At 44.0% G+C, this 27,655-nt stretch overlaps 1 protein-coding gene across 1 annotated transcript in view; it reads right to left on the bottom strand.

Moving 5' to 3' along the window:
- The window catches only part of LOC121276872 (amyloid-beta A4 precursor protein-binding family A member 1-like), a 157,356-nt gene that overhangs the window by 54,947 nt on the left and 74,754 nt on the right, over window positions 1–27,655 (bottom strand). The window contains exons 2-5 of the mRNA XM_041185463.1: window positions 25,966–27,165; window positions 12,340–12,444; window positions 8,433–8,438; window positions 214–253 (exon numbers count right to left, since the gene is read on the bottom strand). Coding sequence (XP_041041397.1) covers window positions 214–253; window positions 8,433–8,438; window positions 12,340–12,444; window positions 25,966–27,111 — 1,297 coding nt within the window. The 5' untranslated portion in view covers window positions 27,112–27,165. The remainder of the gene's footprint in view (window positions 1–213; window positions 254–8,432; window positions 8,439–12,339; window positions 12,445–25,965; window positions 27,166–27,655) is intronic.

Genomic DNA, 27,655 nt, shown 5'->3' with positions numbered 1-27,655 from the left:
GGGGCAATTCGTCAAATACAGAAATACAAAAATAGCAGGATGTCTGCAAGCTTCAAGATAATGAGCAATTTCTTGTACCCAAAGTTCTGAAACTGAAAAGTGAAACCAGGAATAATTCTCCAGGCTAAGGGCAAATAATCCCTTTCACAACAACAGTAATTGTGACATAAAAAGGCTTCTGATTTGCTTTAAAATAATTAGAAAGCACCTTACCTTCAACGTAAGTTGGAAAGGAGGCCAAACATTTTCTTGACTGAAATTAAGACAGACACTGCTTCAGACACCATACACTAGGTTCCATGTAAACAATCACATCTTTCACCAAAAGCACTTTAATCCAACATGCTGACACCACTTCACATGCAGCATTAGAAACCCAATTGGTTTCACAGTCTAGAAAACTGCAGAGCAGGATACATTTTCAAAATGTGTAGCATACTGAAGGCATGATTGATTTTTTTCGACAATTTAGTTTTAATTGAGATGCATAAAATCATGAGGGACCGAGATAGAGTGGATAGAAAGGACCTATTTCCATTAGTAGAGAGGTCGATAACCAGGGAGCACAGATTTAATTAACCGATCGAAGGAGTAGAGGGGAGTTGAGTAGAATTTGTTTTCACACAGAGGGTGGTGGTGATCTCAAACTCACTCCTTGAAAGTGTGGTGCAGCCAGAAAGCCTCATCGCATTTAGCAAGTACTTGGATGTGCACTGGAGGTGCTGGACTACAGATCAAGAGCTAGAAGGTGGGATTAGACCGAATGATTCCTCTGTAGCTGGCACTGACACAATGGGCTGAATGCCCCCTTTCTCTGCTGCAAATTCGTATGATTCTATATTTAACTTACTAATTGGTCCTGGATTAATGCTAAAAAAAACCCCATTGTGATCACTGACATGAAACGCTAACTCACTTTCTCTCTCCACAGATGCTGCCTGACCAGCTGAGTGTTTCCAGCATTTTCTTCTGACTATTGCACAGGATCTGATTAAAGTTTTTCCAAGTTTGTGGCCTTTAAAAGCCTACGATCGTTGAAGTGTCAACAAAAGTGAAGTAAGGATGGAGACATAAACAATAGGGACGTGGGAACAGGAGGAGGCCATTCAGCTCCTCGAGCCTGTTCCAACATTCTGAAGGCCATGGCTGAACTGTGACCCGATAACACATATCCGTCATTGGCCCAACAAAGTGCATAAAGAACTTTGTGAAATGTTGATAAGTAAAACTAATTATATATCAAATACAGGGTGACCAGACAGTAAAGGTTTAAGGTAGTTGGCAATAGAGTCTAAAGGGAGATGAGGAGAAATTTCTCTTTTATTTTTTGCACAGCGGGTTGTTGTGGTCTGGACACACTGACTGAAAGGGCGGTGGAAGCAGATTCAATAGGAGCTTTCAAAAGGGAATTGGATAAACACTTGAAGAGGGAATAAACTGCAGGGCTATGGGCAAAGAACAGGGAATGGGTCTCTTGCTCTATTCAGAACTTTGCCTGGGCCTGAGTTTCACGCTCTGCCCGCTGATGGGATCTTAGGCAGGGGGAAGCGTGAAATAGAAGGAATGGGCTTCCAGATGGGTTCCCACCCACCCGGACCTCTCAGCGATTTTACGCTGGGGTGGGCAAGAGCTTGTGCAGCCCTTCCGCCCTTTCCGCGATCGAGGCCCTTAAGTGGCCAATTATTGATCACTGGCCAGCCAGCCAACGTGAAATCGATGTCGGGGCCCAATCGCAGGCAGCTTCGCCATGGCTCCCGGGCCCGCCCACCAGACGAGGGCAAAATTCTGCCCTACATGTTTCAATTAGATCACCTCTCATGGTCCTCAAACAAATTGATCAAGAAGAGAGTTACCTCTTCAAAGCTTCTGGTCCAATCTTTTGCTTCAGTTTCTCACCTTCCTAACAGCCAGTCATCACTTTGAGATTTGGGGGGGGTGGGGGGGCACGAGGGCAATCCAGGCCTCTTGTTTTGAGGGGCCAAACGGCCTACTCCTGCTCCTAACGTACATATTTATATGCAAGCACGTCATGAATGCTGGGCAAAACTGGCAGAGGTTCCAGTAGGGAAAGCCATCCCTGCAGGTACAGTAATGACAGGGTGGGAGCGATTAGGAGAGCAGGCCCAGCTTAAACCTAGCCTCCCAGCAGAATCCTGTATTGGGGAGAGATTCATTTTGGCAGGGAGAATGTGGAGAGACAATATAAAACAAAGGGAGAAACTCTAAAGGAGGTGCAGGAACAGAGGGACCTCGACGCATACGTACCTAAGTCATTGAAGGTGGCAGGACATGTTGGGAGAGCAGTTAATAAAGCATATAGTATCTTAGGTTTTTATCAATAGGGGTATTGAGTACAAGAGTAAGGAGGTCATGTTAAACTTGTATAAGACAGTAGCTAGACCTCATCTGGAGTACTGAGTGCAGTCTTGGGCACCATACTTGAGGAAGGATGTGAAGGTATTGGAGAGGGTACAGAGGAGATTCACAAGTATGATTCCTGGGATGAAGAACTGCAGCTATGAGGATAGATTGGAGAGGTTGGGTCTGTTTTCTTTGAAGAAAAGAAGGCTGAGAGACTTGATAGAGGTATTCAAGATCCTGAGGGGTATGGACAGGGTAAATAGTGAGAAACTGTTCCCACTCAAGGGAGCATCAAGAACTAGAGAGCACAGATTCAACATAATTGGCAAAAGGAGTAGATGTGATGTGAGGAAAAGTTTTTCACTTTTCACCCCAGAGGGTGGCTGGGGTCTGGAACAAACTTCCTGAAAGGGTGGTGGAGGCAGGTTCGATCGAGATATTCAAAAGGGATAAAAGCAAAATACTGCGGATGCTGGAAATCTGAAACAAAAACAGAAAATGCTGGAAAACTCAGGTCTGACAGCATCTGTGGAGAGAGAAACAGTTAACGTTTCGAGTCCGTATGACCTTTTTTCAAAGGTCCAGTTTGCGCAAAGCACCTCATCTTCTGACTAGGCACTTTACAGTCTTCCAGACTTAGTATTGAGTTCAACAATTTCAGATCATGAACTCTCTCCTCCATCCCCACCCCCTTTCCGATTCCCACTTTTTCCAATAATTTATCATTTTTTTACAAATATATTTTCCTTTTCCCTCCTATTTTTGATCCCTTGCCTCCACCCCACCCCCACTAGGGCCATCTGCCACTAGCTTGCTACCCTTATTGTTCCCATTAGTACATCCTTTAGAGAATATCACCACCGTCAACACCCCTTTGTCCTTTTGTCTATGACATCTTCGGCAATCTCTTCTTGGCCTCCACCTATCACTGGCCCCCTATCAAGCTCTACCTGTCCCTCCTACCCCCATCTACCAACTTATATTTCATCTCGTTTCTATATTTTTTAGTTCTGATGAAGGGTCACACGGAGTCGAAATGTCAACTGTATCCCTCTCTGCAGATGCTCTCAGACCTACTGAGTTTTTCCAGGTATTTTTGTTTTTGTTCTAGATTTCCAGCATCCGCAGTATTTTGCTTTTATTCCTACATAATCCCCTGGAGGAAGATGTATCCAGAATTAAGAAACTTCTGAAAAAGCGTGCCTAAGCAACAACTTGAGTTTATGGAACACCTTTAACACAACTGGCCCTAAGCTCTGGAATTCCCTCCTTACACCTCTCCACCTCTTTCTCCTCCTTTAAGACGCTCCTTAAAACCTGCCACTTTGCACAATGCCATATCTTGTAACATATTACATCTCTGTGAAGTGCACTGAGGTGCTTTTATTATGTTAAAGCTGTGATGTAAATGCAAGTTGTTGTAATAAAATGTCTCCCAAGGTCCTTACACAGGGGTGATTAGCAAACAAGACGCTGAGCCACATAAGGAGATATTAGGGCAGATGACCAAACGCTTGGTCAAAAAGGTAGGTCTTAAAAAGTATCTTAACAGAGGGTGAAAGAGGTTGGGAGGCAGAGAGGTGTTGGGAGGGAATTCCAGAGTTTAGAGCCCAGGCAGCCAATGCTGGAGCGATTAAGAGCGGGGATGCACAAGAAGGTAGGACTGGCAGAGATCTCTTCAGGGGAGGGGTGTGTAAGGCTGGAGGAAGTGACAGAGATAGGGAGAAAGAGATATGCACATGGAAATGTACCAAACCGCAGAGTCAGGTCTAGGAGCAGCAAGCCCTGTCCAGTCTCTCGGATAGAGAACGACGGGAGAATGATGGATCCTAAAGAGAGGAGGAAAGGGAAAGCACTTTGGAATGTGTCATCAAACCAGGGTAGCGGCAAAATAAAAACCTACCCTCTTCTGAGAAGATGTAACTTGGCCGTGCTTATTCAACTATACTGCGAGCTTGTGAGTTGCTGAAATCTGACTCCATGTAAAACTGGAAGGAAATGGAACAGCTGGTTTGTCAGTGAAGAGCACTGTTCAATTATTGGGTTTGCAGCTACAAATAGCAGTGTTGCTGGTTTGACTCAGCAATACCGGCTAACACAATATCACACTGTACCTGCAAGCAGGATATCAGGCTGCAGTGGTTTTGGAATAAGGCTTCTGACGCATGCATATTAAAATGCCGGGCTGTCTAACCTTCCTTAAATGATTTGAAATGCAGCATATTCACAGAAAAGGGCACACATGGGCCCTTTCCTTGGGGAAATCATTGCAGCCAATTCCATGCAAATTTTTTTTTACTTTACTTCTTCATGTATGCTGATTTACTTAGTGCGCTTTCACGGCACTCAATTATGTTACATTAATATTTTCTTTTAAACTTAAATCTGTTCAATATATAGAATAATACACTGGTACCATCCAGGAGGAGGCAATTCAGCCCAATGGGACTTGGTTAGCTCTTTCAAAGGGCAATCCTGTTAGCTCCCACTCCCCTATTGTCCTCACATCCTTTTCCTTCCTGAGTGGAGACTTGACAGAGGTAGTCAAGATCCTGAGGGGTAGGGACAGGGTAAATAGTGAGAAACTGTGCCTACTCAAGAGAGCACAAATCCAAAGTAATTGGAAAAAGGAGTAAATATGATGTGAGGAAAATTTTTTTCATCCAGAAGGTGGCTGGAGTTTGGAATGAATTTCCCGAGAGGGTGGTTTGGTCAAAGGCAGGTTTGACCAAGGTATTCAAAAGGGAATTGGATGGCTATCCGAAAAGAGGAAGTGTGCAAGGTTACAGGGATAAGTCAGGGGCGTGGGACTGGATGAAATGCTCCTTCAGATAGCCAGTGCAGGCTGGATGGGCCGAATGGCCTCCTTCTGCATTGTAAAGATCCTGTGAAGTATTTATCCAACTGGCCACAGAAGTCGGGGATTGAATTTACACCTACCATGCTATCAGGCAGTGCATTCCCAATCCTAGCCACCCACCGGGTATAAAACCTCTTCTCATGTCATCCCTGCTTCTTAAACCTGTGCCCTCTGGTTACTGCCTCGTCAGCCACTGAAAACAGTTTCTCTTTATTTACTCCATCTGAACCTTCATGATTTTAAACACCTCTATCAAATCTCATGTTAGCCTCCTCCGCTCTAGATATTTGATGAGCTGTGATCTCACTGAATGGCAGAACAGGCTCGAGTGACTACATGGTCTCCTCCTGTTCCCATCCTCCTAAGAGGGTAATTTTGAGGAGAATAATTTTGAGGAGAATAATTTTGAGGTCATTAAGTTAAATGGATAAATATATTCTCAATATCTTGTCCTTGTATTGGGTCTGCATTCAGCTGTCTGTTCTAGTCGTCAATTCCAACTTTGATGTCAAAAAATAAGGTGGCAGTGTGCTGTTACCTACAGGAGGACTTAGAATCTTAGAGCACAGAAGGAGGCCATTAGGCCCATTGTGCCTCTGCTGGCTCTTTGAAAGGACTATTCAATTTTATCCAGTGCATAAGTTTTCTCCACATAACCCTGCAAATTAATGCTTTTTAACTACATGTTCAATGGCCTTTTAAAAGTTCCTATGGAATCTGATTCCACCACCCTTTCAGGTCATGCGTTCCAGGTCTCTGGCTAAAAATATTTCTCTCATTTTCCCTCTAGTTCTTTTGCCAATTATTTTGCCAAATATAACCTTTGGTTACGGACCCACTTGTCAAAGAAAACAGTTCCTCTGTAACTGTGCTATCAAAACTCCTCAATTTTGAGCACCTCTAATAGGCTCCCCTTAAACTTTTCTTTTTTTTTATTCATTCATGTGATGTGGGCATCGCTGCCTAGACCAGCAGTTATTGCCCATCCCTAATTGCCCTTGAGAAGGTGGTGGTGAACTGCCTTCTTGAACTGCTGCAGTCCATGTGCTGCAGGTACACCCACAGTGCTGTTAGGAAGGGAGTTCCAGGATTTTGACCTAGTGACAGTGAAGGAACGGCGATAGTCAAGATGGCGAGTGACTTGGAGGGGAACTTCCAGGTAGTGGTGTTCCCATGTGCCTGCTGCCCTTGTCCTTCTAGATGGTAGTGGTTGTGGGTTTGGAAGGCGCTGTCTAAGATGCCTTGGTGAGTTCTTGCAGTGCATCTTGTTGATGGTACACACTGCTGCTACTGTGTGTCAGTGGTGGAGGGAGTGAATATTTGTGGATGGGGTGCCAATCAAGCAGGGCTGCATAGTCCTGGTAAACCTCCTCTTCAAGGCCTTTACATCTTTCACAAAATGTGAAGACCAGGATTATAGACAATTAGCTAAAGTTTGGGAAGTGGCAAGAACCCAGGGAAAAAAACAACACAAGAATGCAATTGTGCGCGAATAGGGCAATTTTTCAAAGCTAGGGAGGCAGGGGAAGATGTTGGTGTTGCAGTGCACAGATCTTTCAAAACCACTGGTGAGTTGTTAACAAGAGGGTCAGGATTTAGGATGAATCCTTAAAGTTTAAAGGAAGAGGTTAAAAGATTTATTTTCACACAAAGGACTGTTGCAATACGTTTCACATTCTCCCAAGAGGCTACTGAGTCACATGCAATGTTTCATAGATATCCCAAAAAAAAACACAGAAGCAGAAAAAGCATGGGAAATGGGAATAAACCAATAGTTCATTGGAACCAAAACTGTGTAATGGGCCAAATGGCCATATATGCAGACTGATTTTTTTTTTATAGTTCCACAATCTCTGACTGACAAACCCGATTAATCCACTGTTTGTGCATTATTACAAAAAGGGATAGCTTTCCTTACAGGGAATAAACCTTATAACCAGTTAAGATGTTAATACAGAAGAGATCAGAATCATGGTTTGTTGCAGGGAGCCCTGTAATACTCCAGGCACGTAGCTGATCTTTCAGCAAGAACTGAGGAAGGGGGAGAGGAGGGGATGTAGCATCAAGGTTTGAGGAGCAGACTGGGCTTAAGGTCGTGGAAAATAACCCTGATCCATGGCTGAACTGATTAAATCGATCGAGTTGATCACATAACAGTTAAGCTGGTGGTCTTGTATGTGGCATCCATTTTAAAAGGCTGTTTGGTAGTACATAGCTTGAGTATTGCTGAAAAAGAGACATTTTTGGTCAAAACCTTTCACCTTGCACTCATCGGGACTATTCGCAAGAATACCAATGTAAGGGAAATAACAATTTAATCAGCTCAGCCATTGATCGGAATAAATTTCCCTGGCCTTAAGCCCAATCTGCTTCTCCAACTTTGATTGGTTGGCAAATAGACTGTGTCAACTGGCAAGTTAACTGTCAGTCATCATCAACTGGTATATTCTCCATAGCAACGCTTCTACTAATCAGAGTCCACTTGTCAACTAATCACACTCTCTTCTCGTACAATATAAGCTTGTTGTTTCCCTTACATTTGGTATTCTTGTGAATTGTCCTGATGAGTGCGAGACAAAAAGCTTCGACAAAAAAGAGTCTCTTTTTTCAGCATTATATTTTAAAAATGAAGGTCTTCTCAGCTGCCCAAGCCCATCGCAGAGAGATGGCCTTGAAAAACTGTACATCACAATCTGTACAACTGTAGGCATAGAACACTGATTCATCCTCAGGATATGGGTGTCGCTGGCAAGGCCAGTATTTATTGCCCAACACTAGTTGCTGGGCTTTGATACAACTGAGCAGCTTGCATGGCCAATTCAGAAGGGCAGCTAAGAGCCAACACTGGAGCAAGGCTGCATTCACACGTAGGCCAGATCAGGTAAAGGTGGCAGATTTCCTTCCCTAAAGAGACATCAGTGAAACCAGTTGGGTTTTTAATGACAATCTGACAGAATGTGCAGAATAAAGTACCACTTCCATTATCATGTGGAAAAATCAATGTAAACACGGTTTATATTTGCTGCACGTCACGATTTTGACACTGGCAGGAAAATGCCTGCCATGGAAGCTGTCGGTCACATCTGTACACAATATCTCTCAACTCACCGAGCGAACACAATCAAGACAATCGTGTCAAAGGAAAGAAAAAGTATAAAAGGTTTGGAGAAAACTACACCCATCCATTGTTAAGTAGGTGTGAAATACTTACCTGAGCCTTTGTTAGAGAAGGCAATGATCAAAAAAAAGGAGAAAACAGCATTAAATTGATGTAACGCTCTTAGCACAGTATGATTCAGGGCAGTTAAAGATTAGGCCATCAATCCACACCACCTACAGGTCCCTCGGCTATGCACCATTCCTGCAGCTAATGCACCGTCACACTTTCATCCCCACTATAACATTTCCAGTCACTTCATGTTCTCATTTTAGAAGCAAACATGCAAATTATTAGGAAGATGACAAATTTTAGAACTACTCAAGTGAAATTCTAAAGTTCACAGGAAGCATTGACTGATCCCTTTGAGTAGCAAATCATTTCAAAGCAAACAGAAACCTCTTCACTTTGAAGGCAGCGAACAGTCCAAACCACAAACACCAAGAGCATAGACTTCTAAAACACTCCCTCAACAGCTGGGCTGGATCTTGACTGGGACTGGGGGCAGAGATCATATCCTGTAACAGTGTCTTTCTCGATCAGACTAGCTCCACACAATCTTCTGGGCAGCTATTGATGGCCTGAGGAAGGGTGCAGAGGAATTTTCCCTTATTGGCCCTGGGACTGGAGCCTCTCACAGGATAATATGTGGCTGCAGCTGGGGGATGGGGGATGGGATGGTGGCTAAACATTAAGTCATGGCGTATTGTCCTTTACGGCGCATGGGGTGGGGGGCAGGTTTGATGAACTAGTCGGGTGTTTTCCTGCCTTTTGTCCTCGTACGCATTTCGACAATTTCACGCACCCATTGGCAGATTACTTTCAATAAATTTGGTTTGCAATTTATTGACTCAAAGACACTAGTGAAATTAGGCGACAACAGTAAAGTCCTGCAGCATCTGCGAGGTTACATGGGCTTCCCCATTTGGCCTAGAGCTGAGTGGACCTGGAATCAGATGCCTGGCTTGTTCTTAGCTAGCTGACTTTAAACGAGCGACAGTCTGGGTTTACAACTGCATGCCAGATTTGGAAAGGAAAACTAAAAAAAAAGAGACATGCTTTGGAACCTATTCAGTGCACATTCATCATTAGGACAGATGCAAGAATGCCAAATTTTTAAGGGAGCAAAAAATTATACTGCATGAGAAAAGGGTGCTGGTTATCAGTCAGGTTTGCAAAGTGGCTCACCTACACTTGCTAGAGGCCGCATATATTCATAGGTCCTCTGCAGGCAAAAGGAACATGTCCAGGCATTGTGCCTCTTTTGAATTAAACAAAGAGTCCCTGGTGCATTCTTCATGGCAACATCTTGACCAGAGTCCACTTGCCAACCAATCAGCACCCCTTTTCCCATGTAGTATAAATTGTTGTTCCCTTTGAAATTTGGTATTCTTGCACCTGTCCTGATGAATGCAAGACAAAAAGCTTTGACAGCATGTCTCTTTTTTCAGAACTTGAGTATTGCTGAACTACCAAGCGGCTATTTGAAAATTAAAAGGTGCTCAAGAGTTCTTGGTCCTGAGGGTTGCCCAGGGACCCACCCCTGTCAGGAAATGTGCTCACGCATGTGAGTACACTTACATGCACATGCACATTTAGTGAGGAGAGGATCAGACTGGGCTTGTTACTGTCCTCCACCATTGATTAGCTCACTGGCACTTCCTGAAGTGGTTCACTTACTGAATAGAATGGCCACTTTATGTGATTACTTGCCATGTAAGTGGACTCCAATAAGGGAGACAGTTCCTTCAGAAGAGGAGCGGGCGAGGTCAGATTGTGGGGGGGGAAGAAAAATAATTAGCAAAGTTGTATAATTGCTTACCAGCAGCAGTTATAATTCTGGTCGCTGTCCTCATACCATTTCCCCTTGGCTCTTAAATTTTAACTTAATTATCACATGCAATAACCAAAAGTTACACAATTTCACAAAGTTTGATCATGACAAATACTTCTAAGCAATGCAAGATTCAACAAAAAATCAATCCCAAAGACAAATATCTATGCACCTGTATTGAAAAGAGAAATTTACTTCCACTTTTTTGTTTCCTAAGGGTTTGCTTTAAGCACAGTTATAGAGTCATAGAATTGTACAGGTACTATTTTGAAGGTGTTGCGACAACCATAACTTGCATTTATATAGTGCCTTTAACGGCATAAACGTCTCAAGGTACTTCACAGCAGTAATTATCAGACAAAATCTGACAGTGAGCCACCGGAGGAGATATTAGGACAGATGGCCAAAAGCTTGGTCAAAAAGGTAGATTTTATAGAGGGCCTGAGAGGTGGGCATGTTTAGGGAGGAAATTACAGAGCTTAAGGTCCAGGCAGCTGTAGTCATGGATGCCAATGGTAAAATAATTAAAACCGGGGATGCGTAAGAGGCCAGAATTAGAGGGGAGCAGATATCTCAAGAGGGTTGCAGGGCTGGAGGAGATTACAGAGATAGGGAGAGGTGAGAACATGGAGGAACTTGAACACAAGGGTGAGAATTTTAGAACTGAGATACCGCTGGACTGGGAGTCAGTATAGATCAGCAAGTACAAAGGGGAACAGGACTTGGTGCAAGTTACGGTGGAGGCAGCAGAGTATTTTGAGCTCATGTTTATGGAGGGTGGGAGATAGGAGACAGGCCAGAACATTGGGATAGTCAAGGTCAGGCATAACTATGGCTTAAAGGGGAATTCAGAAGCAGGTGAGCCAGGCAGGGGCAGAAGCAGGCGATGTTACATATGGTCCTGGTGATGATGTGGAAATGTGATTGAAACCTTATTTCGCGGTCAATTATGACCCTAAGGTGAGCTCAGTCTCAGTTGCTTGAGAGAAGGATGGAGTCGGTGGCTAGGGAATCAAGTTTGCGACAGGACGACAGGAACTAAAGACAAGGGCTTCTGTTTTCCCAATAGTTAGTCAAAGGAGATTTCCAATACTGGATGCTGGCTTTGCAGCCTGATAATTTAGCAATAGTGGAGGAGCTGAGCGAGGTGATGATGAGGTAGAACTGGGTGTCATCAGTGTACATGTGAGAACTGAATTAAAAGCAAAATACTACCAATGCTGCAAATCTGAAACAAAGACAAAAAATGCTGGAAGAACTCAGCTGGTCTGACAGCATCTGTGGAGAGAGAAAAACAAAGTTAATGTTTCGAGTCCACTCTGAAGAAGAGTCATGTGTACTTGAAATGTTAAATTTGTTTTTCACTCTCCACAGATGCTGCCAGACAGGCTGATTTTTTTCAGTATTTTCTGTTTCTTGAGAGAGAACTGAAGTTGTGTTTTCAGATGATGTCACCGAGGAGCAGCACGTGAATGAGAAATAGGAGGTGGGGGGGGTGCTGGTGAGGCAAAGATAGATCCTTGGAGGACACCAGATGTAACTGTGTGACAGTGGGAAGAGAAGCCATTGTGGATAATCTCGGATTGATAGTTAAGAATGGAACCAGGTGAGAGTATATGGATGACAGTGGAGAGACATTGGAGGAGGATGGTGCAGTCAACAGTGTCAAAGGCTGCAGACAGGTCAAGAAGGATGAGGAGGGAAGGTTTACATTTGTCACAGTCAACAGGATGTCATTTATGACTTTCACAACAGCTGTTTCTGTACCTGTGGCAGGGGCTGAAACCTGGCTGGAGGGATTCAAACATGGCGTTCCAGGAATGACGGACATGGATTTGGGATGTGACCACATGTTCAAGGGCTATGGAGAAGAATGGGAGGCTGGAGATGAGATGGGATGGTACTTAGGCGGATGGGGTTGAAGGGTTTTTTTTTTGAGGAGAGGGTTGATAACGGCAGATTTAAAGGAGAGAGGGACAATACCCGACGAGAGAACCATTAACAATATCGGCTAAATAAAATCTTCACAGCAAAATGGTGTAACTTGGGGGTTCGGGGGGTACAGGAAAAGTCAATGGTGAGGCCCTGACTGCAAAATGAACTCAGCGTTGCAATTGGAGTGTGTACCTCTCGATTTGCTGAGGTTTCTGCTGCATCATGTATGTCAGTTCGATGCTGCGTCATAGATGATTCTGCACCTCGGGGGGAAGAGGAACCAGGTGAGGCTGATTGCTGAAATCAGGGTGGGAGAGGGAGGAGAAAAAAATAAAACACATTTACAAAACTTTGCTCACATCACAGCGACACCAATGATTCAGACAGAAATTTCCTGGTGGTGCCTAAAACACACTTGGAAGAAATCGCCGAACTTTTGAAACCACAGGAATGATTCCTATTAAAACAAGCACTTGGGTTAAAAAAAAATAGCAACTGAATATTTGTATAAAAAAACCAACTTGAAAACAGATGCCATTTGGACAAAATTTAGTCATTGCTTGCTTCAGAGTTTTTTGATAACATTCTCTTAAAACGTTGCAAACCATGCAAAAGAAAAAATACACTTGTTTCATTGATTGTAATATTCGTGAGCAGAAATATTGTTGAAAATTGTTCAGTTACTGCTTGCACCTTCTGTCCTTAATTGCAATAAATTTCAAAACAACATCACTGGGAAGAAAAAAGATAAAATCACGAGTGTTAAAGTGACTAAAATCTGCTGATTCTCAGAGCCCTCCAATCCTGACAAACCTCTTCATCCTGATAATCCCCTGGGAAGACCCAGAAGTTTTCCATTCTATTTACAGTCGGGGTCCCCTTCTCTTTGCCCCTAATTATCTCTCCTGCTGCTCCTGCCGATTGAAGTGCGTGTGTCCTGGGATGGGCAGACAGCTATCTGGTGTCACCGGGCGTTTCGATCCTTAAGCTAGCATGACTTGTAATGTGATAACCTGTAACCTGTCAGGTTTCACATCAACAAGATTTAACCCTGCACTAACTTCCCATGCCTTCGATGAAAGGAACAATTCCAATTAGACAGAATTTCAGCACACAAACAAACTAGTCGCAGTTATTTTCTTCATTACTTACATTAATGAAAATGATGCCCAAACTTTGCTATTTTTGGGCTGAATTTACCCTCCTTTTTGCTTTAAAAATGGGCAGGATTTTGACGTTAATTGGGAGCATTGGATTTAATAGTATCAAAGACCCACACAGCACAGGAGGTCATTCATCCCATCGTATCTATACTAGCTCTTTTCCAGAGCAATTCAAAATTTATCTCAGTGTTCCACACCCTCTGCTACCTAACCTTGTATCTTTGCCTGCTTCAAATATTTACCCAATCTTCACTTATAAGGTCAGTCGCTTAGTCCAGCCAACTATTTTGTGCTGTGCGCATCATCAAACTCATCAGCATCCCAGTAAAAATCTGAGGTTTTTGAATTGTACTGCAGTCAATGTTTCACACTATTTTTTCACGTGTAGAACATGCACTTTTAGAAACAAAGGCAACACTTGCATTTATATAGCACCTTTCACAACATCAGGATATCCCAAAGCATTTCAAGCTAATTAAATTTTTTTTTAAAGTGTGGTCACTGTTGTAATGTAGGAAACGCAGCAGCTAATTTGAGCACAGCAAGATTCCACAAAACAGCAACTATAACGATGAGGTAATCTGTTTAAGTGATGTTGTTTGGGGGGTAAATATTGTCCAGGAAACGGGATGGGGCAATTTCCCCGCACTTCTTCAAAATAGTGGCTGTGGGATTTGTACGCCCAATTAAGTGGGCACGTGAGGCCTTAGTTTAACACTTCAACTGACCGTGCAGCACTCCCTCAGTGCCGCACTGGGACCTGTCAGCTTGGATCGTGTGCTCAAGTCTCTGGGGTGGGTCTTGAACCCGCAACCTTCTGAGTCCGGGGTGCTAGGGCTGCACGCTGAGCCATAGCTTGAAGCTGATTGTAAACATGGAGAAGAATTCTTTAACCAACTTATTTCTTCTTCACTGGGTGTGGACTTCTCCAGATAAATCAGCCCAAGTGGCCAGTGAACTTTGCAAGCTGTAACTCCAGTGTCATCAACACTTCTTAATTACATGCCTCCAAATGATGCTAAGGGCGGATTACACCTTCAAATTTAACCTAATTTATTCTGGTCTCGAGTCGTCTTGTGATCTCGCCTCTCCCTCTGCAACTTCCTCGTGCCCTAGAACCCTCCAAGATCTCTGCACTCCTCCAATTCTAGCCTCTTGCGCATCCCCAGTTTTAAATGCACCACCATTGGCGACCGTGTCCGGACCCTTAAGTTCTGGAATTCCCTTCCCAAAACTCTCTGACTTTCTCTTCTACTCTAATACGCTCCTTACAACCTACCTCTTTTTGACCAAGCTTTTGGTCACCTGCCCTAAAATCACATGTGGCTTGGGGGTCAAATTTTTGTTCGACAACACTCCTGTAAAAGATGTTTTGTTACATGGGAAGAGCGATGTAAATAAAACTCGTCTCGCAGTTAGAAGGGTGGAATTCCACGGCCTTAACTTTAAACAGGCATTTCTAAAGATATTTATTTCCAAATGGAGGCGACAAAATTAAAACAAAAAACGGTCCTCAGTGGGTTAAACATTGGGTTCCATAATTGGATGCAGCAAAGTGTGCAAAACACATCGAGATGCTCTATTAATAATGAATGAAAGGTTCAGTTCAAAAAGCAATTCGCAACTGTCGAACCCGCCACTCAGCTTTTTTAAAAAAGACCCTTTTTCCCTTTCAAACATGATCTAGCTCACTTGAAAGCACAACCACGCAGACCAGGCCAAATTTTTTGATTTAGCAAAACACAAGCAGAAGGAGACCCTTCGCTCCTCTGACCCAAGGCCTGGCTGTGTTTCATTGCATTCTGGTTAGCAGACACCTACTTAATTATTGAAAGAACAGCTCAGTTGGTGACTGGCATGAATAAACCATCAACTGGAAAAAGTGCTGGACAAAGATGACAAATGACTGAGGCAGCATTTTAATATAATCAAGCAGCTGGTAAATAATTTCTGACAACCCCGCTAATTTTTTTAAATAAACAAATTCTTTAATGCAATATGTATTACTGGATAAAACTCAGCCCTTTTGAGTGTTCACAGGGGGTAAATTCCCCGAACACAACCCCTCAATATGCTTCTCAATGATAAAAAGAAATAAATTCAAATAAATTATCTCACCGAATAGTCCACACTCATCATCCAGAATCAATCCTCACTGCATTCAAAGGAGGGGGTTTGGAAATGTGTCAAGAACCCAGACCTGTCAAAGGATTGGCATATCTCACCATCTAACCCTGGACTGTGTGTTCAAGAGTCTGCCCATTGCCCACGGTGGCTTAAAAAGATGACAAATTTTAGTAATTTTTAATATAGGTTGACTAAATCAAGCACGTAATTAGATTTGGATATTGGGAAATGGATCCACCACAGCACACAGTTAAGGACTTGCAGGAATATTCCTTTAAATAGGAATCTTTGGAATTCTCTACCCTGTAGAGCTGGGATGCTAAAAGCAAAATACTGTGGATGCTGTAAATCTGAAACAAAAACAGAAAATGCTGGAAAAGCTTGGCAGGTCTGGCAGCCTCTGTGGAGAGAGAAACAGAGTTAACGTTTTGAGTCCGTATGGCCCTTCTTCAGAGCTCTGAAGAAGAGTCATGCTGACTCGGAGTTGGGGTGCTGTTGTTTAGTCCATTCAAGACTGTGACCGATAGATGTTGGGCACTGTGGGTGTTGAGAGATGTGGGAAAAGGTATTTGTGGTGGAAGTGCTGCCATGATCTTGCTGAATGGCAGAGTGGACTCGAGGGACTGTATGGCCAGCTCCATCTCCTAATTCGTACGTTCTTATAACAACAGTGATATAACACAGGAGGTCATCATTTGGCCTGTCATGTGTGTGCTGGCATTTTGAAAGAGCTATCCAGTTAACCCCACACACCCTGCTCTGCCCCCTACAGATCTCCCATAGATGTGGTTATAGGATCTATACACAGTCTGTGTTATAAGGCCTCATTGTCCAGCAACACATTACCCTTTATAATGACTGAATTGCTTGTTACTCTTGCGTCTGCTTGTCTCATACTTCATACTGTACCAACCCACTGGCCAGTTAATCATTCTCCCTCTCGGCCACTCACCATCTCTCGCCCCCTTCAAACTAAAAATAACTTCAGACAGCAGTAAAGCTGGCTAAGAGAAAACAAAACATACCCCACTACATGACAACCACAAACTGAAGAGACAGGGCTGGGAGATATGGAATAGTTTATTGAAAGCAACAGTAATTAAGAATGTTTCCTTGCTAGCCGATCAAAGGGAACAATGCTACTTATCCCATTTCTTAAAAGAAGACAGGTTTTAAGGCATTCAGGATTTTAAATTCCTCAAGATAAAAGCAAAATACTGCGGATGCTGGAAATCTGAAACAAAAACAAAAATAGCTGGAAAAACTCAGTAGGTCAGACAGCATCTGCGGAGAGGAAGACAGTTAACGTTTCGAGTCCGTATGACTCTTCAACAGAACTCATGAAGAGTCATACGGACTCGAAACATCAACTGTCTTCCTCTCCGCAGATGCTGTCAGACCTGCTGAGTTTTTCCAGCTATTTTTGTTTTTATTTTAAATTCCTCGATGGCTTTGCCCCTCTGTACCTGTAATTTCCTTCAGCCCTACAACCCTCTGTGATCTCTGCAGTCCTCCAATCCTGGCTCACCAGAATTTGGTACACATAATGGAATGCCAAGAGTGGGAGACTTCAAGGGACCTAGACCCCCAGCCTGATTAATTTTCCATCTTGTCCTTTTTGATGTCAGCCTCGTTCAAAAGGCAAATGAAAACATTGAAAGATCTATTCAACTCATCTCACTCCCCCTCCCTGCTCGTTCCCCAGAGACCTGCAAAATTTTACCTTTTCAAATCCATTCCCTTGTGAAAGTTACTAGTAAATCTGCTTCCATAAGCCTTTACGAGCAGTGCATTCCAGATCACAACTCCCTGCTAAACTAAATTCCCCGTCTCCTCTCCTGTTCTTTTGCTGATCATCTGGGAACTGATTTTCCTCTTCGAGTCAGAAAACTCTGGGTTTGAGTCCCACTCAAAAGCTCAATTAGCAGAAAGATGTTGGAAAAGTGGAGATCAATGTACCAGGGCTAAATTTGTAAATGATATAGGGGATCCAGAAGGTCCTAGAAGAAGGTGAATGCAATGAGTTTCTGACAACTCCAATTCATTATGGCTGCTCTTAAAACTGAAAATTAACCTCTTGCCAAGCTTTTACTGAAGACAAGTCTCCAGAGATTTAATCTGCCAGTGACTACTTTGTATGGTCATATTTTTATGACACTGTCTGCATGTTTTTCAAATTCATTAATAATTTGAAAGGTGTGCCCTATATCTTTGCTTGGTATCATAATTAATTATTCACAAAGAATCCTATTACCTCCTGCTCCAATCCTTACCAAAGCACCAGAGATTTTGTCCCAAAGTACCAGCACCTGTACTCAGAAAAAATAAGAAGAGGAGCCTGGAATATACCCACTGAGCCAGGACTGACACTAAGTTTCTGTTTCTCTCTCCAAAGATGCTCCCAAGGTCTGCTGAGTTTTTCCAGCTTTTTCTGTTTTTATTTCAGATTTCGAGCATCCACAGTATTTTGCTTTTATCTGACACACAAGTCCATTGGAGTCTGTAGAGTTGTTGGGTTGTTTTACAACTGAACCTCTTCTCAAGGTGCTAACTCTCTTTGAGATATGGTTCCACAGGTGATAGATGCCCAGTGGCATCCAACTGAATGACCATTCTTCCTATGCACTTAGATGCAAACCATTCAATTCCAAGGAGTATCGAAATTAAATCTGATCCCTCCTGCAATATTGAGGTACAAGCAGGACACTTTCCAGCTGATCTCATTAGGTTGTGGACAGCAGTGAGATTCCTGGCGCAATCCTTTTTGTGGCCCAGGGATACTGAAGCAGGTTATCGGAGCCCTGTCTGCCACTCTGGCTGCAACTGGCTCACTCAAGACAGACCAGGGGTCAAATTAGGAACATCAGTTCCACTGTGAGCAACACATTTACCAACTGAATCTTCAAAGCAGCTCAATTGCTAGTTTTAAGATGAGACACAACATTGTTTCTCTGATTAAAGCAAAATACTGTGGATGCTGGAAATCTGAAACAAAAACAGAAAATGCTGGAAAATCTCAGCAGGTCTAACAGCATCTGTGGAGTGAGAAACAGAGTTAAAGTTTTGAGTCCATATGACTCTGCTGAAGAAGAGCCATACGGACTCCAAACGTTAACTCTGTCTTTCTCTCCACAGATGCTGTCAGACCTGCTGAGGTTTTCCAGCATTTTCTCTTTTTGTTTCTCTGAGACTCTGAGGAAGCAAAGCATGAACTCTATACATTTTATTTATTTACATTATATATATATATATGAATATATTATATTTTTATATATATATATATATATATATATATCACATACACACGCGGGCATCAGCTGTTTCAGAGTTCAAGTCACACTATAGAGACGCACGAACAGGCTGACACTCCATACTGTTCCGAGGAAGTGCTGCACTGTCAAACGTGCCATAGTTCAGATGAGAGTTGAAACCGAGGCCCTGTCTGCCCTTTAGGTGGATGGAGAAGAGCAGGGGAGTTCTCCCTGGTGACCTGGCCAATATTAATCCTTTAATCAACATCACACAAAAGAAAACCAGGTTATCTGGTCATTATTGCATTGCTGTTTGTGGGAGCTTGCTGTGCACAAATTTGGCTGCCCTGTTTGCTACATTACGACAATGACTACACTTCAAAAAGCACTACACTGCCTGCGAAGCACGTCCTGAGGCTGTGAAATGATTGCTGAGGGGCACCACTGGACCACCTATACATTTCTTTCATGAACTATACATTTCTTGGATAAACGTACATGGGGGAAAAGAAGGAGAAGGTTACACTGATAGTATAAAGTGATGGGAGGAGTTGTGGGTCGAGCATTAAAGCCAAAATAGAACAGTCGGGCAGAATGGCCTGTTTCTGTCCTCCAAATCCTATGTAATTTATGAAAGGATTGAAAAGTAGCTGGCCTACCCCAACCTTTATTTCTTATGCTCTTTCTTTGGACGCCTTCCATCACAGGTGTAGGTGCCTCTGCCGTCAATCTTCACTTGGTGCTCCTTCCTCGAGCTTTACTCAAGAATAATTTTTGACGACTGAGAAAGTCATCTTTGATTACCCTCGACCCTCGTCGCCTGGATTTGTTATTGTTTATTTGCCTGTCTGTCGGAGACTCGAGGTCTCCGACCTTCCTCAGCTGCAACCGGCCCTTCCCAGCGGCGCTGCTGAGGCTCTAGAGCTGCCGGCCCTGTGAATGGGCCGGCAGGATCTTGAGCCCGCTCCCCATCCTTCACTGGTCAGCGGGCCCAGGGGCTGCCATGTGGAAAAATGGCTGAGGCGATCCCGCAGTCGGCAAGTGTGTGCGCTGACCCACTTTTCGGGCCTATGTCAGAACCCCACACCCACGGTAAAACCCAACTCAGTGTGTTTCCGATAAAGCAGATTCAGGTCCACAAACCCCACTCGAATATCCGATGTGCAAGGTGTGAAAGCCAGACATAACTCCTGCACCTTCATCTTCTCAAGGGCATCTTGCCAGCATTAAGAATGAATAAAATAAAAAGAAATGTTCTAAAAAAAAATGTCCCAGTTCTCTTGTAGACTGAGGCAAAAGTCATTCGCTGATCATATTATTCCCTTGCCAAATAGATTTACTCTTCAGTTAACAGATGGGTTATACAAAGCTGATTTATGAAGCATCAACCGAGCAGATGCTTAAAATGGATTCTGAAGTCTCACTCACACCTACAACATTTAAATAATCTCCAATAACCTTCAAAATTAAGGCAACTGTCCTATTAGAAAATGTCTGCTTCTGAAGCTTAATTCGTAATATATTATTTTATTAAGGGTAAACAATGGCATAGGTTTCCACAGGGCTCATACTGGGGCCCTTGCTGTTTATGATATATATCAATGATTTAATCCAAAACGTAGGGCGCATGATTAAGAAGTTTGTTGATGATACAAAAATTTGTTGTGTGGTTGACAGTGAGAAGGGAAGCTGTAGGCTGCAGGAAGACTGGTCAGGCGGGTTGAAAAGTGGCGAATGGAATTCAACCCAGAGAAGGGTGAGGCTATGCATTTGGGGAGGGTAAACAATGCAAAATCATACACAATAAGTGGGTGGAAACTGAGAAATGTGGGGGAACAGAGGGACCTTGGAGTGCACATTCACAGATCCCTGGAGGTAGCAAGACAGGTAGAAAAGAAGGTGTGCATGATTCTTATATTGCTCGATGTTGACAGTGTAAGAACGGGGAAGTTACGCTAGAACTGTATAAAAGATGAGTTAGAGTACGGCTAGAATACTCCAGACAATTCTGATCACAGTGTTGTAGATGGTGATTGCACCCAAGAGATTACAGAGGAGTTTTACGAGGACGTTGCTGGGAATGAAGCATTTTAGCAATAAGGAAAGATCGGATTGACTGGGATTGTTTTCTTCGGAATGGAGGAGGAGGAGGAGAGATTTATTTGAGATGTATATAATTATGAGAGGTCTAGACAAAGTGGACAAGGAGGATCTATTTTCATTAGCAGAGAATAACTAGTGGGCACAGATTTAATCCCCTCTCTGCAGTGATCAATTCCTTCCTATAATATGGTTAGTGCCAGTTCCTGTTGTAGTTCAGTGAGATTAGCAGACCTTTTTATATGGTGGGCTTTTGCATAAAAATTAGGATAAAAATTTCTGTCATTGAGTATTAAAAAGTGGTAATAATTGAAACCTTCACATTTTTAAAAAGCCTTTGTAGCTATTGCATTTGGCAGCGTTTCAAATTGATAAATATTCTACATTTTAATTGCCCATGTCTAAGTTTTAATATTTATTCACCTGTCTTGTAAATTACTGTCTTGAGCCAAAACCTCATCTTGTATTCAATTCACCCCCACAATTTCTGCCCTCCTATCTCCAAAATACAATGGCTGCAGGACAAGAGCAGGAATTAGCCCATTACACATATAACTCTAGCCAGTCTCTTATCAATAAGGCCTCATTGGTGAATACTGCACTATAGTGCCATCTCCAGGCTAGCCTCACCAACATTTGCCTAACCTTCAAGCAAACTTTCATCTATAGTTACCTTAGTCAGCTAGATTTAGCCCCATTGCATTTATGCATCAAAAACAATTGTGACAATCAAGGTTTCTTTTATCCCGAATCTAGTTCCAATGTAGGAAGTTCAGAAGAGTTAGTTAACCAGCTCAATGCTTTTGTCTGTTGCCTGCCTTTGTGTAGATTTATTCATACACAGAAGAAACTTGCTTTAACTTAGCACCTATCATGACATCCCAAAGCGCTAAAAAGCAAATGAGGTATTTTTGAACTTTAGTCACTGTTGTAATGTAGGAAAGGCAGCAGCCAACATCAAATTAGCGACCTTGGGACCCTTCACGTTCACCTGAGGGGGCCGTAGGGGCCTTGGTTAAATGTCTCACCCGAAATATGGCAATCTCAGATGTGCAGCATTCTGCCCGTACCATACTGGGAGTGTCAGCCTGGACACTGTGCTTGTAAGTGTTGATGTTCAAAGAGAAATGGGTGTGCTCATGCAAGGAACGCAGACGGTTAACATACGGGTACAGCAAGCAACTTTTTTCATTCTTTCACGGGATGTGGGCGTCACTGGCTAGGCCAGCATTTATTGCCCATTCCTAATTGCCCTCGAGAAGGTAATAGGGAGCGGCCTTCTTGAACCGCTGCAGTCATGTAGTGTTGTGCATCTACAGTGCTGTTAGGGAGGGAGTTAGAGATTTTGACTTTTCGACATGATTAAACAGTAATATGATTCCAAGTCAGGGTGGTGAGTCGCTTGGGATGGGAACTTGAAAGTGGTGGTGTTCCCATGTATCTGCTGCCCTTGTCCCTCTACATGGTTGTGGGTTTGGAAGGTGCTGTCAAAGGCTCGAAGGAGCCTTGGTGAGTTCCTGCAGTGCATCACGTAGATGGTACACACTGCTGCTACTGTGCATGGTGGTAGAGGGAGTATACGTTGAAGGTGGTGGATGGAATGCCAACAAGCAGGATAGTGCTGTTGGAGCTGCACTCATCCAGGCTAGTGGAGAGTATTCCATCAGACTTGTAGATGGTGAGTTACCCTCTGCACAATTTTTTTATTATCATTATTAATTCACAAGATGTGGGCTTTGCTGGCTGGGCCAGCATTTATTGCCCATCCCTAGTTGCCTTTGTTCAGAGGGCATTTAAGACTCAATCATGGATCTGGAGTCACATGTAGGCCAGATTTCCTTCCCTAAAAGGAGATTAATGAACCAGATGGGTTTTTGCAACAATCGGCAATGGTTTCATGGTCATCATTAGACTTTTAATTCCAGATTTTTACTGAATTCAAATTCCACCAGCTGCCGTGATGGGATCCAAACCCGGGTCGGGTCTCTGGGTTGCTAGTCAGTGACAATATCATTATGCCATCGCCTCCCCAGAATTCCCAACCTCTGACCTGCTCTTGTAGCCCATTGTTTATATGGCTAGTCCAGTTCAGTTGCTGGTCAATTGTAACCCCCAAAATGGTGATAGTGGGGGATTCAGTGATGGTAATGTCATTGAATGTCAAGGGGAGATGGTTAGATTCTCTCTTGTTGGAGATGGTCATTGCCTGGCACTTGTGTAGCACAAATGTTACTTGCCGCATATCAGCCCAAGCCTGGATATTGTCCAGGTCTTGCTGTAATTTGTTTTTCATTCATAGGATGTGGGCATCACTGGCTAGGCCAGTATATGGGCAAGGGCTGTAGTATTATTCAGTACATTCAGTATCTGAGGAGCTGCGAATGGTGCTGAACATTGTGCAATCATCAGCGAACATCCCCACTTCTGACCTTATGATGGAAGGAAGGTCATTAATATAACACTAAAGATGGTTGGACCTAGGACACTACCCTGAGGAACTCCAGCAGTGGAGTTCTGAAATGACTGACCTCCAACAACCAATAAGATCCTGAGGGGTCTTGACAGGATGGATGTGGAGAGGGTGATTCCTCTCATGGGAGAATCTAGAAATAGGGGTCAATGTTTAATAATAAGGGGTCACCCATTTAGGACAGAAACAAGGAGTCATTTTTTCTCTCAGGGGGTTTAGATTCTTTGGAACTATCTTTCTCAAAAGGCGGTGGAAGCAGAGTCTTTGAACATTTTTAAGGCAGAGCCAAATAGATTCTTGATAAGCAAGGGGGTGAAAGGTTATCAGGGATAGGCGGGAACGTGGAATTGAGCTGGCAATCAGATCAGCCATGATCTTATTGAATGGCGGAGCAGGTTGGAGGGGCCGAGCAACCTACTCCTGTTCCTAATTCGTATGTTTATACGTTAATCACGACCATCTTCCTTTTTGCTGGTTATGACTCAAACCAGTGGAGAGTTTTCCCCCGATTCCCATTGACTCCAGTTTTGCTAGGGCTTCTTGATGCCACACTCGGTCAAATGCTGCCTTGATGTCAAGGGCAGTCACTCTCTCCTCACCTCGGGAGGTCAGCTCTTTTGTCCACAGTTGGACTAAGGCTGTAATGAGGTCAGGAGCTGAGTGGCCCTGGCGGAACCTAAACTGAGCGTCAGTGAGCAGGTTATTGCTGACTAAGTGATGCTTGGTAACACTGTTGATAACCCCTTCCCTCACTTTACTGATGATCAAGAGTAGATTGATGGGGCAATAATTGGCTGGGTTGGATTTGTCCTGCTTTTTGTGGACAGGACATACCTGGGCAATTTTCCATAATTAGGAAGTCAAATAATATGTTGGCCTTTATTGCAAGAGGACTGGAGTACAGGAATAATGAAGTCTTGCTGGTGCTGTACAGCGTTTTGGTGAGACCACATCTGGAATACTGTGATAAAAACAAAAAACTGTGGATGCTGGAAATCCAAAACAAAAACAGAATTACCTGGAAAAGCTGGGGAGTCGGAGGGGCAAGAAAGAGAGAGAGAGAGAGAGGAGAGAAGTGGGAGGGGGTGGTGTGATTGTAGGGACACTGTACCTTGCGTGTCCTGCCATCCATTCTTAATTAGTACATTCGTTTAGATAATATCACCACGTTCAACACCTCTTTGTTCTTTTGTCTGTGACATCTTTTGATTATCTGCTCCTATCACTGCTTGCTTGTCCCTACAACCACACCCGCCCCCCAACTTCTCTCCCCCCAACCCCCCCAACCTTAAACCAGCTTATATTTCACCCCTCTCCTAATTTTACTCAGTTCTGTTGAAGGGTCATGAGGACTCGAAACGTCAACTTTTTTCTTCTCTGCCGATGCTGCCAGATCTGCTGAGTTTTTCCAGGTAATTCTGTTTTTGTTCTGGAATACTGTGCACAGTTTTGGTCTCCACATTTAAGGAAGGATATACCTACATTGGAGGTTGTACAGTGAAGGTTCACTAGATTGGTCCCTGGGGTGAGGGGGTAGTCCTATGATGAGAGGCTGAGTAAATTGGGTTTATATTCTCTAGAGTTTAGAAGAATGACAGGGGATCTAATTGAGACCTACGAGATTCTGAAGGGGGTTTGATAGGGTGGACACAGAGATTGTTTCCACTGGTCGAGGAATCTAAAACAAGGGGGCACAGTCTCAGGATAAGGGGCCGCTCATTTAAGACTGAGATAAGGAGAAATTATTTCACTCAAAGGGTTGTGAATCTTTGAAATTCTCTACTCCAGAGGGTTGTGGATGCTCTATCGTTAAGACAGTTAAGGCTGGGATAGACAGAATTTTGGTCTCTCAGGGAATTAAGCGATATGGGGAGCAGGCAGGGAAGTGGAGATAAAGCCCAAGATCAGCCATGATTGTACTGAATGGCAGAAGAGGCTGAATGGGCTGTGTAGTCTACTCCTGCTTCTATGTTTTGTGTTCTTGTGTAATATTGGATCACATGGTGAATTCTGTCACCAACTATAAAACTGTATTGCATACTGAGGGACTGCTGCTTTGTTGGAGGCTGAGACATTAAACTGAGGCCCTGTCCGCCCTCTCAGATGGATGCAAAAGATTCCATGGGCGCTACTTCAAAAAAAGAACATGGGAGTTCTTCCTGGTTGCCTTGGACTACTATTTATCCCTCAAAGGGCCATCACTGAAAACAGGTTATCTGGTCAATCATCACAGTGTTGATTGTGGGATCTTGTTGTGTGCAATTTGGCTGCCAACTGTCATAAGCTGTACAAAGTCCACTCACCCATCTCCCTTGTACTGGCTGAGCTGCATGGCCCCCAGTCAAGCAAAGCCTCAATTTAAATTTTCCACCATTGGAAGTTATGTTTCATCCCTCCCTAAATCTCTTTGCTCTCGACCTTGCTTTCCTGTGTTTCTGACAAAGGCGGAGTTGGAGGGATTATGTGATCAATCCAGGAAAGGCTAGTTGAGCAAAGTGACCCTCTCTTTTGATTTTTGACAAATTCTTACACCTCTGGATTCATCGAGAACAATCAAGGGGAATTCCAATTAAGAAAAATGATTCTCAAATGTGACACCATTTATCAAAACGTGCGGGTGCTACACTTTGTTGCAACAATTAGACTCAATAAAATACCTCAAGAATGTTAACAAAATGGAACCTATCCAGACATTTCAGGTACTTACATCTCCTTCCATCATCATTTGGTTCTCACAATCTGCCGTTGGGCTAACATCTTGTCGCATAACCCAGATGGGCTCTGCTGGCTCATCAGGAGTGTAAGGAGATCGTATGGTTCTGGTTTTTACCTCTTCAATCGCTTCCTTGATGTCCTTAATAGCTAAAGAAATAGCATCCCTTTGTTCTCTGGTGTGTCTCACAGACTCTCCCAAGCCTGTGGAAGACACAGATCGGGAATTCAGTGCAGACATGACATCATCGCTCTCGTGCCCGCTGCCAGGGGCGCCACTACACTCCGAGTTCTGCTCAGCCTCTGGCATCTCCTCAGAGGTCTGCTCAAGGCTTTGGGAACTCATGCTCTGCTTCACTTCAGCGACAATCTGGTCAATGTCCTCCTCTTGCTCGTAGCTGTCCATCCGGGGGTAAGGAGCAAACTCAGCCTCTTTCTCCGGACTGTCCGACTCATTGTCTGACCGCTCGTCGTAGTGATGCAGCCTTGCCCCCAGAGCTTCCTTCCGGTAATTCTCCGCCTCCTCCCTCTCCTGCTGGTACAGCCGGAGTGTTTCCCGACTGTCTAGCTCTGGCGCCTCACCGATCTCCTCGTAAACATGTTCTTGAACTGTGTAGTCATCGTAGGGCTGGGCATAGTGTTCCTCCTCACTGCGATGGAATGGATGGTGGCTATAAACGTACCCTGAGTAGGCCGAGCTCATAAGCCCTTCACGGTCCACCATGTTGAATTGCAAAATGTTCGGGAGAGTACGATTCTCAGCAGCTTCCGCGTGCTCTGACTCCGCGTTCTCAGTGTACTCCTCCGCCTCTGGCCGGCAGTGGACAGCGTAGGAGCGTTCGTCCTCCTCGTTCTCCTGCAGCCCCTCCCGGGAGCTGTAGGGGTCGCCCTGTGTGCAGATCACGTCACCCTCCGCTCGGTCTGTATGGTTGTGAAAGCCGCTCTCCGTGCTGGCAGACCTGGCCAGGGTCCCCTCCTCGTCTGCTGGCCGCGTCCGCGCTCCTTGCTTGTTGTTGCCCTGGCGCCCAGCCTCCTCTTCCTCGTCCTCCTCCGAGTGCTGGAGATCAGCCTCAACCGCCTCGTTCACTTCCTCGCTCCCCGGTTCCTCATCCGTCTCCACCACTTCCTCTGGCTTGTTCATGTCGAAATTCCAAGTCCAGTGCACCTACTCGGCCAGCATCTCTGAGGGCTGTCACTGAAATGTACAGAGGGAGAAAAAAAGAAGCAAGAAAGTCAACATTTTGCAGATGAAGTGAAAGCAGACAGGATGAGTACAGCTAAATCAAAGAGATATCATTGCCACAATGGGCCAAATGGCCTCCACCTTTTCTTAATATATTCATTGATGGGGTGTGAGCGTCGCTGGCTATGCCAGCACTTACTGCACATCCCTAATCGCCCTTGAGAAGACAGCGGTGAGATTAAAAAAAATACATGGCAGTCTTCTTGGCCACTGGACGTCTCAAACAGCTTTACAGCCAATGAAATGCTTTTTGAGGTGCAGTCTCTGCCGTCATGTAGGAAACATGGCAGCCAATTTGCGCACAGCAAGCTCCCACAAACAGCAATGTGATAATGACAAGAATGTGCAAGAGGCCAGAATTGGGGAAGCACAGGGATCCCGGAACATCATGGGTTTGGAGGGAGGCACAGAGATTGGCGGGGGTGGGAGGAGATGGGAAATG

This window comes from Carcharodon carcharias, chromosome 4, assembly GCF_017639515.1.
Source record: "Carcharodon carcharias isolate sCarCar2 chromosome 4, sCarCar2.pri, whole genome shotgun sequence".
In the NCBI taxonomy this organism is placed as follows: domain Eukaryota; kingdom Metazoa; phylum Chordata; class Chondrichthyes; order Lamniformes; family Lamnidae; genus Carcharodon; species Carcharodon carcharias.
The sequence above is the reverse complement of the archived record's forward strand: the minus strand, read 5'-3'. Positions and strand labels throughout refer to the sequence as shown.